General features: G+C 44.7%; 2 protein-coding genes across 2 annotated transcripts in view; one reads left to right on the forward strand and one right to left on the reverse strand.

Annotated features, from left to right (window-relative positions):
• T265_03129 (hypothetical protein) overlaps nucleotides 1-2,876 on the forward strand; it is a gene marked incomplete at both ends in the record, with an annotated part of 27,886 nt that extends 25,010 nt beyond the window's left edge. Inside the window, one exon of the mRNA XM_009167542.1 lies at nucleotides 2,661-2,876. Coding sequence (XP_009165806.1) covers nucleotides 2,661-2,876 — 216 coding nt within the window. The remainder of the gene's footprint in view (nucleotides 1-2,660) is intronic.
• Nucleotides 1-12,685, reverse strand: part of T265_03128 (hypothetical protein) — a gene marked incomplete at both ends in the record, with an annotated part of 22,555 nt that extends 9,870 nt beyond the window's left edge. Inside the window, 4 exons of the mRNA XM_009167541.1 lie at nucleotides 59-180; nucleotides 2,639-2,884; nucleotides 4,911-5,115; nucleotides 12,603-12,685. Of these exons, the coding sequence (XP_009165805.1) occupies nucleotides 59-180; nucleotides 2,639-2,884; nucleotides 4,911-5,115; nucleotides 12,603-12,685 (656 nt within the window). The remainder of the gene's footprint in view (nucleotides 1-58; nucleotides 181-2,638; nucleotides 2,885-4,910; nucleotides 5,116-12,602) is intronic.
• Nucleotides 12,686-13,298: the final 613 nt, after the last annotated feature.

Raw genomic sequence — 13,298 nt, forward strand, 5'->3', positions numbered from 1 at the left:
CAACCTGAAGAGACAAGACATTCTAGGTTGAGAAGGAGTACCATAAGAAAAAGCTTACCTGTAGATTAGACATTGACTAGGGACGATCTCGTCTTCGATAGTTTTCCAAAGTTCAGGGGAGATTTCTTCGTATTTGTCAACATAGACGGAGCAAAACTGAGAAATGTAATGTTTCACAACCTGCAGCCGACGAAGAAGCAGCGATTATTTGGTTGAAATTAAGTGCATAAATCAAATTGAACACGGCTGCGAAAGGTGGTACACTCCAAATTCAAAGGAAGGACGGTTGCCTGAAATCTACACAGTTTAACTGCATAGAACACCACTCAGCGATAGAAATAAAACCCACTCTACTCACAGTGGAGTCAAGTTGGAAAAAGGCGTACTAAGACAAACGGAGGCAGTAAGCACGCATCGAACGCCCCCAGATGAGTTTGACGGACAGTTGTCGCCTACAGATGCGACGCAACAAAGTAATTGTCGCTGACGTTAGTTTAAACAAAATGAAGTGAGGGACTAAGGTGGAATATGAAATTGGACGGCAGACAATGTTCCATCATCAGGGAATGAAAGATAATTCCGGTGATATAGAAACCTTTACATAACCACGAACAAGCATGGAAAGTTCGAAACGGAAAGAGTCGAGAACTAAACTTCAATTGTAGCGCATTGCGCTTACAGAATCAACCTTCATATTTCTAACTGAGAGCCGCGATCGCCGCCGATTCAGAAAAGCAGGAGGGTAATGTAGGCCGTCTGGCACTAAGTAACTAGCTTTAAATCAAAAAACGGCCAATAATATGGAATACCAACGCGAACAGATGTCAGAAGATCAGTTGCCTGGCTAGAGACACAATCAATAGCAACAATTCCGATACGGTGAGATGTACCTGTGCACGCGACTATAGAAAGAGAAAGTTAATTAGCTTGGAATCAGTGCTAGAACAGATGACAGCCTAAATGAAAACTGTGGGGACAAATGAGGTTAATTAGCAGATCAGGATGAGTAAGTTACGTATGCGAACCCGTCGCTGCTACTGAGATCAAGGTAATGCCGCCAGTCCATTTGGAAAGACCGTGGCAGGACGGACGTACTTCAATGAGCTCAGCTAGATCTTAAGCTCAAGGGAATGAAGTAAAGGCCTTTACTTCATGACGAACCAGGAGTCCCATTAACAGGAGAGGAACTCAATCTAGAGGACTATCTGCCTCGCAGAGCTCTCTCAAAGCCTTGTACTGGGTGGAAGCGACCGAGAGGTGGACAGTGCATGATCTGACGACGGCCGCCTACCTTAATGAGGACCTCAACTCATCAATGGTTAATGACACTGGTAAGACTGACCCAACCGCACAGTCAGTGGCGCTCATGCATCAAAGTTATCGCCTTCGATGAGTAGCTACCCAGTTCTCGAACCAACCGAAAACGCTATCGCCTCCAATGCTTGGCTCCCACGCTCTCCCACTTTCCGAAGATCGAAATTGTAGAAGCCAGTACTAATGTTACACATTTACAGCGGATACATTGATCGAAAAATTGAAATTCATTACAAGAGAAAATCGCCTCTTATTGTGAGCAGATTGCAAGCGACTTCAGAAAGATTATTGCATCCCGGAATTCAGCTGAATCTCTGGGTTTTGATGCTTCCAGGCAACTGAATGTGTTGCACCAGGCCGTCTCACGTTTCACTCGCTACGATATTCGAGATATCGCTGTACATATATATTTTGTAATGCGCTACTCATAAGGTTGCTGAATATCGAATATCGTAGCGTCTGAAACACGATATGGCCTGGTGCAGCACATTCGGTTGCCTGGAAACATCAAAACCGAGAGATTCAGCTGAGTTCCAGGTGAGTCCAAATTCCAAATTCGTTTGCAAATGAGTGTATATTCGCTAATTTCGTGCAATTTGGTTTCAAGTAGAACATAAGGTTGACGGAAACTCGGGGACTGCGCCTACCTGATGAGTCCCAAGAAGGGCGAAACCGATCGTGGGCTCGCGAGGAGTTCTCAGCAACCTTATGAGTAGTGCATTACAAAACTATTGCACCCCATTTATCCGAGAACATAATGTCCGGCTCCCTGTAATTATCGGATTGTATGTGAGAATCAGATAAGATAAGCAACCTTCGTACCCACATACGGAAAAGTGGTCCACTCAAGTAACACAGGGTAAATCTTACTGATGCAGAAATGCAACATATATATTGCCAGACAGTGAGGATTTGCAAAAATGAGGGCCGCCCAGATAAGATAAGTAACCTTCGTACCCACATTAGGAAAAGTGGTCCACTCAAGTAACACGATAACAGGGTAAATCTTACTGATGCATAAATGCAACATGTATGTTGGCAAACAGTGAGGATTTGCAAAAATGAGGGCCGCGGCTATCTCTTAAGTGAAAATTTCGGTACCAGCAGGTCAACCCGCCCGGGTCCAGGTGTGATGGGCATAGGCCAAGAAACCTGCCTAGCAGGAAGAACACAGAGGTCACGTGCTACACTGGCAACCTTCGCAACCAAACATTGCCCTTGTGTCAACGATCCTAACAATAAATAGCAATTTCAGTGGAGGGGACGAGCGCTTGGGTAGGGAACAAGCTTCAGAATACTGAGGAAAGAGCTGAGTAAGACTCACCCATAACTCTGGCTCTAAGCAGAATTCGTCGCTCCGCGCTGAAAGGAAGTCGTATTCCGGTCCGAAACAGCTGTTCAACGTGCTCATCAAACAAAAAAGGTCTTTGACTGACAGCCCCGATGCAGTGGTCTTATACCGTGTTGGTGATGATGGACTGGCGCCGTCGTCAGAACTTGACGCAGTATTCGAACGTGAACGCTTTTTGGCTGTGGTAGAACCACTATTCGCTGGTAGATGAGCTACCGCCTGTAAGTCAGCAAAAAACAGTCAGTCATCGTTCAGGATGGAAGTATTGGAAGAACGTAACAGGAGCAACAACCTCTCGGTGAGAAACTGCGATAAAATGAGCAGAACGGTCATAATAGGAAAGCCTCGTCTATCCAGCTTGTGAAGCAGGTCAGAGGCTGTTGAACCCAACTTCATTAGCAACCATTTGTAGTATTTTGCAAAATTAATTAATCAAGTACCAGAAAGACCAGCCAGCCAGTAAGTAAGCACTGAGTCCGTCTTATCGATCAGACTGATGGAGTCAGAAAATCAACAGTTCGACTCCAACTTTATCATCTGCTATACCAAAGGTAACCGTTCAAGTTGAGTCACCACTTTTTGTCGTTCTGTGGCAGGCTCCTAGCTTCGGCAAGCAAAGCTTCTTGCGGGAATGTGTCTTCAAAAGTCCACTGAAAACCAGAGCAGGGAAACTTTGAAATAAAGCCATGATTTCAATAGCAAAAGTACGGTACTGAAGGCGTCCATATATACGCAGTTGGGAAAACAGTTCTCTTTGCACGCAGATGATGCCAACATGGCTGTCCTAGGATTCTAAGGAAGATCAGACCACTGCACGTTTACGTGTAGCATCGCGCACGTCAGACACAACTAAATGAACTGCAGTCCAGCGAACAAGCAAAGCCATGAAATGCAAGGATCACCACCACCACTGACATCAGTGCGAGAATAACCTCCTACAGGAGACAATTCGAGTGAGGATGAATGATAATTATGGCCTTTGGATGCACCGTCTGCACAAGCAATACTGCTTGGGGAAACGAGCCAGACAAACCGCGGGTGTTAGTAACATCGGTAAGACAGTGATTAGGGGGAAAGAACGACATAACTGAATGATTAGACTTATTCTGCTGCATTGACACAGTGATTAGGGGGAAAGAACGACATAGCTGAATGATTAGACTTATTCTGCTGCATTGTATACAGTCCATATGCATCCAGGATGAATGTGTAATGTACCGCAAGGTCAGCTGACAAATAGTCGATTGATCCGAGGGAGCGACCAATATGAACTAAATAATGCAAAATCTACCAGTCAGGTGACACAACGCGATTGGATCGGAAAGCATGTGATGGAAGCGTAGTGCTGCGCAACATGTGATTTCGCGGCGATAGAATCGATGCAAAAACTAGTCCGTTGGTGGGAAGCACTGTGCTTCACGACTTCCCTTACAGGACGAAATCTCGAGAAAAACTAGCTCGACGTTCACGACGTTTCCGAACAACCAGTGCAGACTGCAACAAGATATCACCAGCCTAACCGAGCAGTTCTTAATGGCATTGGCTGCTGTCGACACAGTGATAACGACGATACAATAAAATGATCGACTATGAGAAACACTATTCAAGGGCGATAAAAAATCGTTCTGTTTTCGCTATCCAACAAGCAGGACGCAAATATGTATGGAAAACGGAGGCTGGAAAAGACCAGATCCTTTTGTGGTGTTACCGGGATTTTTAAATCTCTCATTCAGATTTAATCCTGCAATTAAAGACAACATATAGTGGAGAATTCGAGAGGCACTGTGCGGTCAGTCCATTCTGGTTGGGAATTACCAAAAATGCAGAACGAATGGAATTCTAGGTAGAGTCCATCAAAAACGTTCTGAGCAGTGGCTGGGTGGTCTCCCCCATAATAATAAAAGCTTTCGGCTAACCTCGTTACATTGGCGCCTGCATAACTGTAAAAATCACATTAAAGCCCCGCCAACGGCACTTCAAGACCAACTGTTAGGCGCAACGACCGTGTGTTACGTAATCATCGAACCAGAGCCGCAAGATTCTACTCCGACCTATCAGTTTCAAGCCCTTAAGAGTAGGAAGGGCCAAGATGTAATTGGGATGATCACAAACAAAAACTACTTACGACCATCTGGTGAAAATCAGGATACAGGCGCAAAAAAGTAACTTAAAAACAGTCTCAACGTAGAAAGACAGGGTAACGGCTAAATCAGCTTGGGAATAGCCTGACAAAAATTCAACGTACTGTCGTAGGTTGTTCTTGGGCATTACTCATCTGATACACCTCAGGATTGACTGCTTGTCCGGTCATTTCCCACAACCCGCGAAGTGTTTGTGACGACCCAAGACGGTGAGATTCTGTGTCTTGCTTGTCTGAGCCAATCCGACTACAAAGTTCCTTGAACTGCCGTTTCTCCTCCGACACCATTTTGCACGAGTAACTTTCAAGTCTAGGAGTTGGGAGACCGTAGCATCCAAGGATGGGAGGTAATGTAAACAGGGTAAATTGGAGATAAGATAGGACGAACAATAGATATCCGAAACTGTAAGTGGACTTGGATGGTAGGACCACGAAAACGTATGCGCATAGAAGGATGAGTGATGAGTCGCCACGAATAACGCGAAGTTACAGTTATCCAATTGGAAAGTAAACAAAAACTGATCAACTTCATGAGGGGGAATCGGGGGAAAACCAGGCTCACCTAGAAGCTTTGGGAACACATTCCGTCGACGTGGGCAACTAGTATAAGTAAACACGGTTTCGAGACAAATAAACACATTGCGCTACAAAATTCAAGGAATTTGAGTTCCGTTCACACTGTGCTGTGGGGTGATAGGTAACCCCATATATTCCAGTAACGAGGCAATTAAAAAGCGACTTTCCGGTTGTGCAACGGGTACTTTCATTGAATAAGGTATTCAACATCAGAAGCTGCGTTGGTTAGGACATGTGTTGCGCATGCCGAACGATCGTTTGCCGAAGACAGTGTTGTTTTCCATACATAACTCAGAGTGGCGGAAGCAGAGAGGCGGTCAAACCTTGACCTGACAGAAGGCTATGAAGGAGATTACGAAACGTTTCAGTGCTGTCAGTGCAACTCTCCTTCAAGGATGGGGACCGCGTGATCCCCACTGTGCCTGGCTGGAGACACTGTAAGATATGGCTGCCAACCGATGTCAGTTGCGTTGTTGTTGTCTGTTTCTATTTAGATTGGCTGAATGAGTGTCGGGAGGTGTAGGCGCCTCGGAATGGTTGTAGTAAGTTGTAGTAAGTAGCACTAAGTCCCTTCCCCACCCACCTTTATTTATTAGTGAAGCATCGGTGTTGAACACTGATGTCATGCTATAGATGATGACCCTTCTGTTAAACACCATCTAAATGAGACTAGATTTCTATTGTTCATATGAAAACAAGTGGTGATATAATTCAGAAATTGGTCACTCCCAGTTAAGACCAGCACTTTAAATGTACTAGCATTTCAAAGGTAAATGTGAGCAGTAACGTGCTATCCCCTGGTTGGCGGATTGAAGTGCCTACAGCTATGGTCTACATGTGAGTGATTGTCGAGAGTGAGAGGCAGGGTGACAGTTAAAGTCAACAATGAAGAATGATAGGATGCACCAAATGTAGGCTGTTTTCTGTTATCCGCTGTTTTATACAGCGAACAAGGTGACCCATTTGATGTCACCGCCTGACGGGAGATGTGGCGCGGAGGCACTTTGATGCGTGAAGTCCATGACTGTATGTAGGGAGCCCAAACCTAGATAGGAGGACGAATAGAGTCATCTGCCAAAATATTTGGCTCAAAAGCCTGACAACAACGCAACATTGGTTGGTTTAAGACCACTAGAACTATTCAAACTTTGAGGAGCAATCATCATGTTCTTTTCAACCCGTATGAAGGGCCAGTAGATTGTCTGTCAGGCCGCTATTCATAGACCACCCTGGTAGGAGAGATTCTGTGGAGGCTGCGCTTGCAGTCTCCAGTACAGCTGACTGGGTCACGCAACCCGTCGTCCAGTTCCTTCGAGAGGGTTCTATAGGTGATGCTCCCACCACCGCCATTCACTAAACCCGATGTAAATATGGCATATTATAGTAACACAGTTATACTTCCCTATCAAAACTCTAAAAAACGCATGAACTCCGGTGGTACACAGGAAATCCGTTTGCAACAACCACTCCAGAATGGTGGACCCAAGTTTTTTTGCAGTGCCTGCTAACTTCCGACATTTGCGGTGTCGAGGTGACACCAGTTTGACTGTCAAGGATAGAGAGTACAGAGCCGCGAACCGGCTGTCCTACCTCACCGACCGAAGACATAATCACTGCGCGTGGAAGACCTTCGGAGGCTGTCTGTGTTCGACCATCGGTGCCTCTGAAGCATCGCACGAGTCTAGTGGGAACACCAGATCAATAATAGAGGTATGCCAGCTGGTTTTCGGGAGATTTCATTCTTCCTCCACAGATCAATTGATCACACCCCACAGGTTTCGCTGATTAGGTTGTGTTTCGTATGCCAGAAGACCGTTTGCATCGTAGAGCCCTCTCCGTCAAGCCCCTTGCGTAATACGGAGAAGACCCAGGAGCTGCCAGTCCATGACTTGGCAACGAGGCATGAATGGTCTTAACAGTCACCGCAATCAAGTTAACTGTCGTCTCCTTGGATGGGGACCGCAGGATGAGTCAAACGGCTGCGGTTGCCAACAGGTCCACGATTTCTGCACAACCTGGGTGGTGCTGATGTGCATAAAAGGTAGACGTTCTAGACTGGTTGACCTAGAGCGACAGTAGCATGTCGACATAAAATGGATGACCAGTGGGGGTTTCGAACATAACAACTCAGCTGAACGGAGCGGTCCCAGTGAACATCTGATGATGGGCCACCACATATTCCTGTTATTTGCACTAATGCAAGTGAGGAGAATGTGCCGATATCCGCTAGCCTACGCTTCGAGGCCGATAGCTCTAATCAACCTAAACGCGCGGAGGAAAATCAGTGTTAGCCAGGGCACGAAAAAGGAATGTCATCTATCGCGACCCTGGATCAAAACCCGAAGATTAAGGACTTGAAGCCCAAACGCGGTCAAACGTTAAAAATAGTGCGGGCTTATTTAAAATTGATGTGCTGACAAACTTGGTTGAACAAATGCTGGCATTTATCAGATAAAATCAAAGAACCACTAGGCTGCAGCGTCTCACCAGTACAAAGCAGCTACGCAAACGTGAGAAACGATAACGGCTAAGATCTGTTACGCTGTTCAAGCTCAGAAAGATGCAATCTACAAGGTGAAAGCGGATTCGAACAACAAATCATTCCGGTTAAGCACATGCTTGATAGCGTTCAAACAGGATAAAACGTCCTGACACGTACCAACAGAGTGGTCTCACTGAACACCTTTCAAGTAAAGACTTCTCCCTAAAAGAGAGCACTTCGTCTCCAGAAAATCAGAAAACGTTGGCTATTTCAACCGATCTAGTTCCTAGCAAGGACCACCTTCCTTCCAAAACCGGGAGAGGCAAATAATCAGTCAAAACCTGTGTAGGCACAATGTGACGTGACTTTCCTACTTTAAACGTGGGTTTGTTACCTCTAAAGTATAATACTAGTACTGAGCTTGGCAGTGGAAATACCGTGGACAAGTTTAATCACACAAACAGTGTATTGTAGCAAGCCGTCAGACACCCGTGACAGTGAACTCTCAAGTGGTTGGTTTGGTTATTTTGATCCAGAGAACACACCGCAACATAGATGAGGCTCAAAATCGAATCAGCACCGTTTACACAGCCTCTGTAGTGCGGAATGGTATACCGTTGCCTTGGGCGAGATGGTTGAGGTAGATCATGAATGCCTGCTTCCATGTTAGTGTGCCAAGATGAAGCAATCATCACTCAAAAACAAAGTCAGGTATGATTCCGAAAGCAAACCAGAAGGATTGCGTACAAACGCTGGCGATGCGACGAAACCAATGTTAAAACGCAGACACACATTGTAGCACAACCGTTGACACGTTGACACACAGACAGGCCTGTCTGTTACTGTCTTTGTGGACCATCACCTTCCAACAGTAGGTGTTGTGGTTCGTTTGACAGTCGCAGACGCATGGCTATTAGTTCAGCTGTATTTTCTACTGTTCTATAGGAATGAGGACGTTTTATTCTTTAACGACAGGATGTAACTCATTCGCTTCACTAAACATCGCTCAACCTAAGAGACTCAGTAGGATAGATAATGGGTATTCTGAGAACAATAAAGCTATTGAACATACCCAATAAACAGTTTACGTTTTTACGCTACTCATAAGGTTGCTGAGGATTCTTCGACAGTCCACGACCGGTCTCGCCCCTCTTGGGACTCACCAGGTAGGCGAAGTTTCGAAGTTCCCGTCAACCTTATGTTCTACTTGAAACCAAATTGCACGAAATTAGCGAAATACACTCATTTGCAAACGAATTTGGTTTTGTGAGAGACTTACCTGGAACACCATAAACGAGAGATTCCAGGTGAGTGTTTCGTAAAATCAAATTCGTTTGCAAATGAGTGTATTCCACTCAGTTTACGATTTTCTATGAAACAACGGAAATTTTCATCGAGAAAAATTAAAGAAAATGTGTAGCCAGTAAGAACAGTTATACCTTACCAAGCGCAGGTAGAAACGGAAAACATTATGTAGAGGGAAGAAGTGCACCGGGAAAGTGCCACTTGATCTAATGCATCCTTATGAAAGTTGAGAAGCCCAGAATCATCATACTGTCAAGATAACTCTCCCTGAAATTCGGCGGGGACACTTTCAGCACTCCTTGAAATGTTAATGAACAGCGTCAACAACCGATATCGCATGGTCACACAAGCGTGCACTATAGATCGGTGATAAAGATCAGATATGACAATCCATTGATAATCATTCTCCCCGTTATCACACACTTCCGAAGCTTGAATAACCGAATTAGTGAAAACTAAGAGCAGTGGTCTAAGGTTTGTCACTTTCATAGGGAGTCGGTTGAAATATTACAAACAGGAGAAGTTAGAAGAGGTTATTTAACTGTCTGAATTCGGTCAATGATTTACTTAAAGTATTGCACATCAAATCATTAGCCGAATGAAGAAAGAGACTGACGAAGCATTGTAGAAGACCACAGAGCCTGAGGCGTGTGAAACTAACCAATGCACTAAGATATGGATCTCCCGTTTTGCCTACGGAACAAAAGGATGTTACATTACTTCGTCAAACATCATCCCTATTGTACCTGCTTTCCATTACTCTTGGCGAAAAAAGGAAACGAAAGGGAAAAAATCGCGTTTTCAGCGAGAAAATACCAGTATCGGGGTGAGTGACCAGTGTTGAATCATGCGATGAGAGGAAGCAAAACACCGACGAACCAAATAATATCAGAACAACAATGAAGTTAAGAAAATCTGTCAGATTCTGGGTCAACGAAGCCATACACAATCAGCAAATAGAAGGACGCACTCAGGATGGAACAAAGATCAAACACGACATCAAAAAACGAACCAGGATGAGTTCAAGTCTATGTTGCTTTTGTCTGGCTACTCGCCCTCGGCCTGTCCGATATGGGTGACCCTGAAGGAGCACTTAGGCTCCAATCGGCATAGCCCTCGGGGTCATTGTAGCACGCAAACCCGATCACCACGATAAGGTAGCAACATTGATCGGGGCCTTAGGACGTGAGTAAAATTGGGTTAACCACAGAGGCGTTCTACTTCAGGAGCGGGAATGAAGAAACGACGCAGGCCACATGAGAACTAGTAAAAAGTAAAGACAGGGAAACCAGCAGCTTTGAACGTACATCATTCGTTGGTACGTAGGCTATGAAGGTTCCGATCTTCAACCAAACGGACAGCGCTTCAACCTTACGCTGAATCAGGGATAAAACTAAGCTGCCAGATGGTAACCAGATGTGCAAGATATTTTGATTATACGAGTGATACAGGGGTTGAAATACACTTGAGTGGACATCCACGGTGATCGATCCATGAGTGGGTTCTACTGAATGTTTTGACAGGTTTAAATCCCAAACAAACAAGCCAGACGGACAAGAAAGCTACATTAACATCTGATACAGATGTACCATGAGTTTTGCTCTTCCTTAGAATCAGAGCAATGTGTAAGATCCGCCGGTTACGCACTTTCTTTTACTTTTCTTTCCCATAATAGAATCTGATTTCATTTGGTCACGTGTCCCTCATATCACTGATGATGCTATCCCTAGTTGTCGGGTGCAACATAATTAGTATGTTCCACCACAACAGGATTAGCAACAACTATATGTGGACAACCGGCATTCAACTATGCACATCAAACACATCGATTTTAAGACTTGGTCTTGTTCATGGCATGGGCACGCAGCGGATTCCAACAAGTCTTTGCAACTTCGGTATGCTGGGATAACGAGACAAGCTGAATATATCCTGGAAGTACTTCATGCCATACTGAGGTCCCAACTGCTTACTGATCTTAGGAATGGTGGAGCGAAAACAGTAGCCAAACAATGATAATCATTGATACTAACAACAAACGCGTTTAGCACTGGTGCCCTACTGTCACAAGCTCCTCTTAAATTAGGAAAACTCCTGATGTTGACATGACGAAGTATGAGTGAAGAAACCTAGTGCTTCTATATCACACATCCTTAAGTGCGTTCAATCAGTCAGGAGGGCACTTTAATGCGTCCTCAACCAAGTGTCAAGAAGAATACAACAGCGGAACCACTGAAAGCGGTTTTCTTTGTAAGTGATAACTGAGGGATCAACAACCATCGGCTTTGGTTAACCATGGCCGGATCCGGAAGAACAAAACTATCTGCGAGTTCGAAGGCTTATTGATCGAAGATACTCACTTGAGAAGTAGGACAGCCTACTTCAAAATTAGTCAAGACAGATACCATTACAACAACTGAAGTAGCACTGTTGGTTTGTCTCAAACATAGTTGAAGAATAGCTCCAAAATCAACCTGAGATACTGATCCCGTACAACTAGCTTCGATAATGTCTGTTAGTGTTATTCTTAGAAGTCTATCCAAAGTGGACAGACAGTGAACACAGAGCAACTAGTCCTGGGGTGAAGTTTGGATATATGTCCCAACAGTGTTGCTTCTTCACGCTGACTTACATTCTTCTGAATGGCGGGAAGGAAACTGCACCAGATAAATTAATGTGTAGTGAACACTAGAACACGTAGAAATAAAAGAACTACCGACTTATTTGTGGAGATCGCAAAGTTTTTCGGTAAACCCATTCCTATGAAGGTTTGCAACATTTTAGCTCAATTGTTTCGTTGTGCGGGCCGGTCCCACTAACACCTAGTGTTGTCGAGAAAGGCAGTCGGAGGTAAAGCCTTCTTGGAAGGTTGCGTCACTTGCCGAAAGTGCGACACTATAGGAGATTGATGCAGGGAATGTCCAAGGCGCGGTCCGACACTCTTATCTGGTTGATGACTTGGGTCTCCCTTTAGACGGTTAAATCCATGACCGCAATAATCCATATGACAAAGTCGTCTGTAAAGAGGAGCTGAAGTTCATTCATCACCAGCAGTTTATGCCAAAAGTCCACAGAGGAGCGAGTGCCAATCAAGCGCAGGACTTAAATGTTGCCACTTGGGTTGTGCCTATGTGCAAACTGCAATGCCTATGAATTATAACGCAGACTGTGATTCCCACCAATCCTTTTCATACGTTAGTCTAATGTGCTAAAACCAGGATTGCCAATCACAAAGGCTCAGGAACCCTCAAAGCACAGGAATATATAACCCACAAGTGACGAAAAAGCTGTAGGGCGATCTCATGAAGAAAGCACATGTGGTGAAGAACTAAACGAACTAATCAAATTGTCTCGCTATCCAAGAGACCGCTGGTTCGTCCCGTCATAAACGCCGCTCAGTAGGAAAATAGAAAGTCCCGTTGAACAAAATGCCTTACCTTACATCGACATTATAGCGTTTGCTAGCACCACTCAGTTCTGATACCAGTCTCTCAAGATGAACCTGGTCCAGGAGCTTCATCAGGGAGAAAAGCAATAAAATAGGAGGAGCTAAAACGGAAACACAGTCGATTATTTGGGTTAGAAATTGAAATTTCAAAACTTTGTTATAACCCAACTTGGACAGGTGAACCGTCTTACCAAACCACCTCTGCCTTCCCCGCTGAAAGGTCATCCGATCGTCAATTCGAAGCTTGGGCTCGAATTGTGATTGAATGGTGGCTGATGCTATATTGTTTCAGTGCCGGTTAATCAAAAGAGTGTTCAACTATTTTTTGAAAGTTTGTGGGTTGGTCCACCCGACTGGAAATCGAGAGGCTTTGGCGTCCCCTCCTAACAGAGATATAACAACTTTAAAGTACTGGTCATAGTTTACAAGGAGGGTATGGTGATTTTGCAGGATCAAACCTAACACTAAAAATGGGCTTGATAGAGCTGAGAAGCACGATCGAATGGGCTAGCGCTAGTAAATAATCCATGGGTACTGTCAGCAACGCTAGACAAGGACACTATTGCTTCACTAAAGCAGAACAATGTTAATATTTTTTTAAAAAAGTCTGGACGGAGAGAAGGGCCAATCGCTAGCCTATCAAAAACATCTCAGGCGTCCGCACCCCCAGTACTCAGCCAGACAA

This window comes from Opisthorchis viverrini, assembly GCF_000715545.1.
Source record: "Opisthorchis viverrini unplaced genomic scaffold opera_v5_43, whole genome shotgun sequence".
Lineage (NCBI taxonomy): Eukaryota > Metazoa > Platyhelminthes > Trematoda > Opisthorchiida > Opisthorchiidae > Opisthorchis > Opisthorchis viverrini.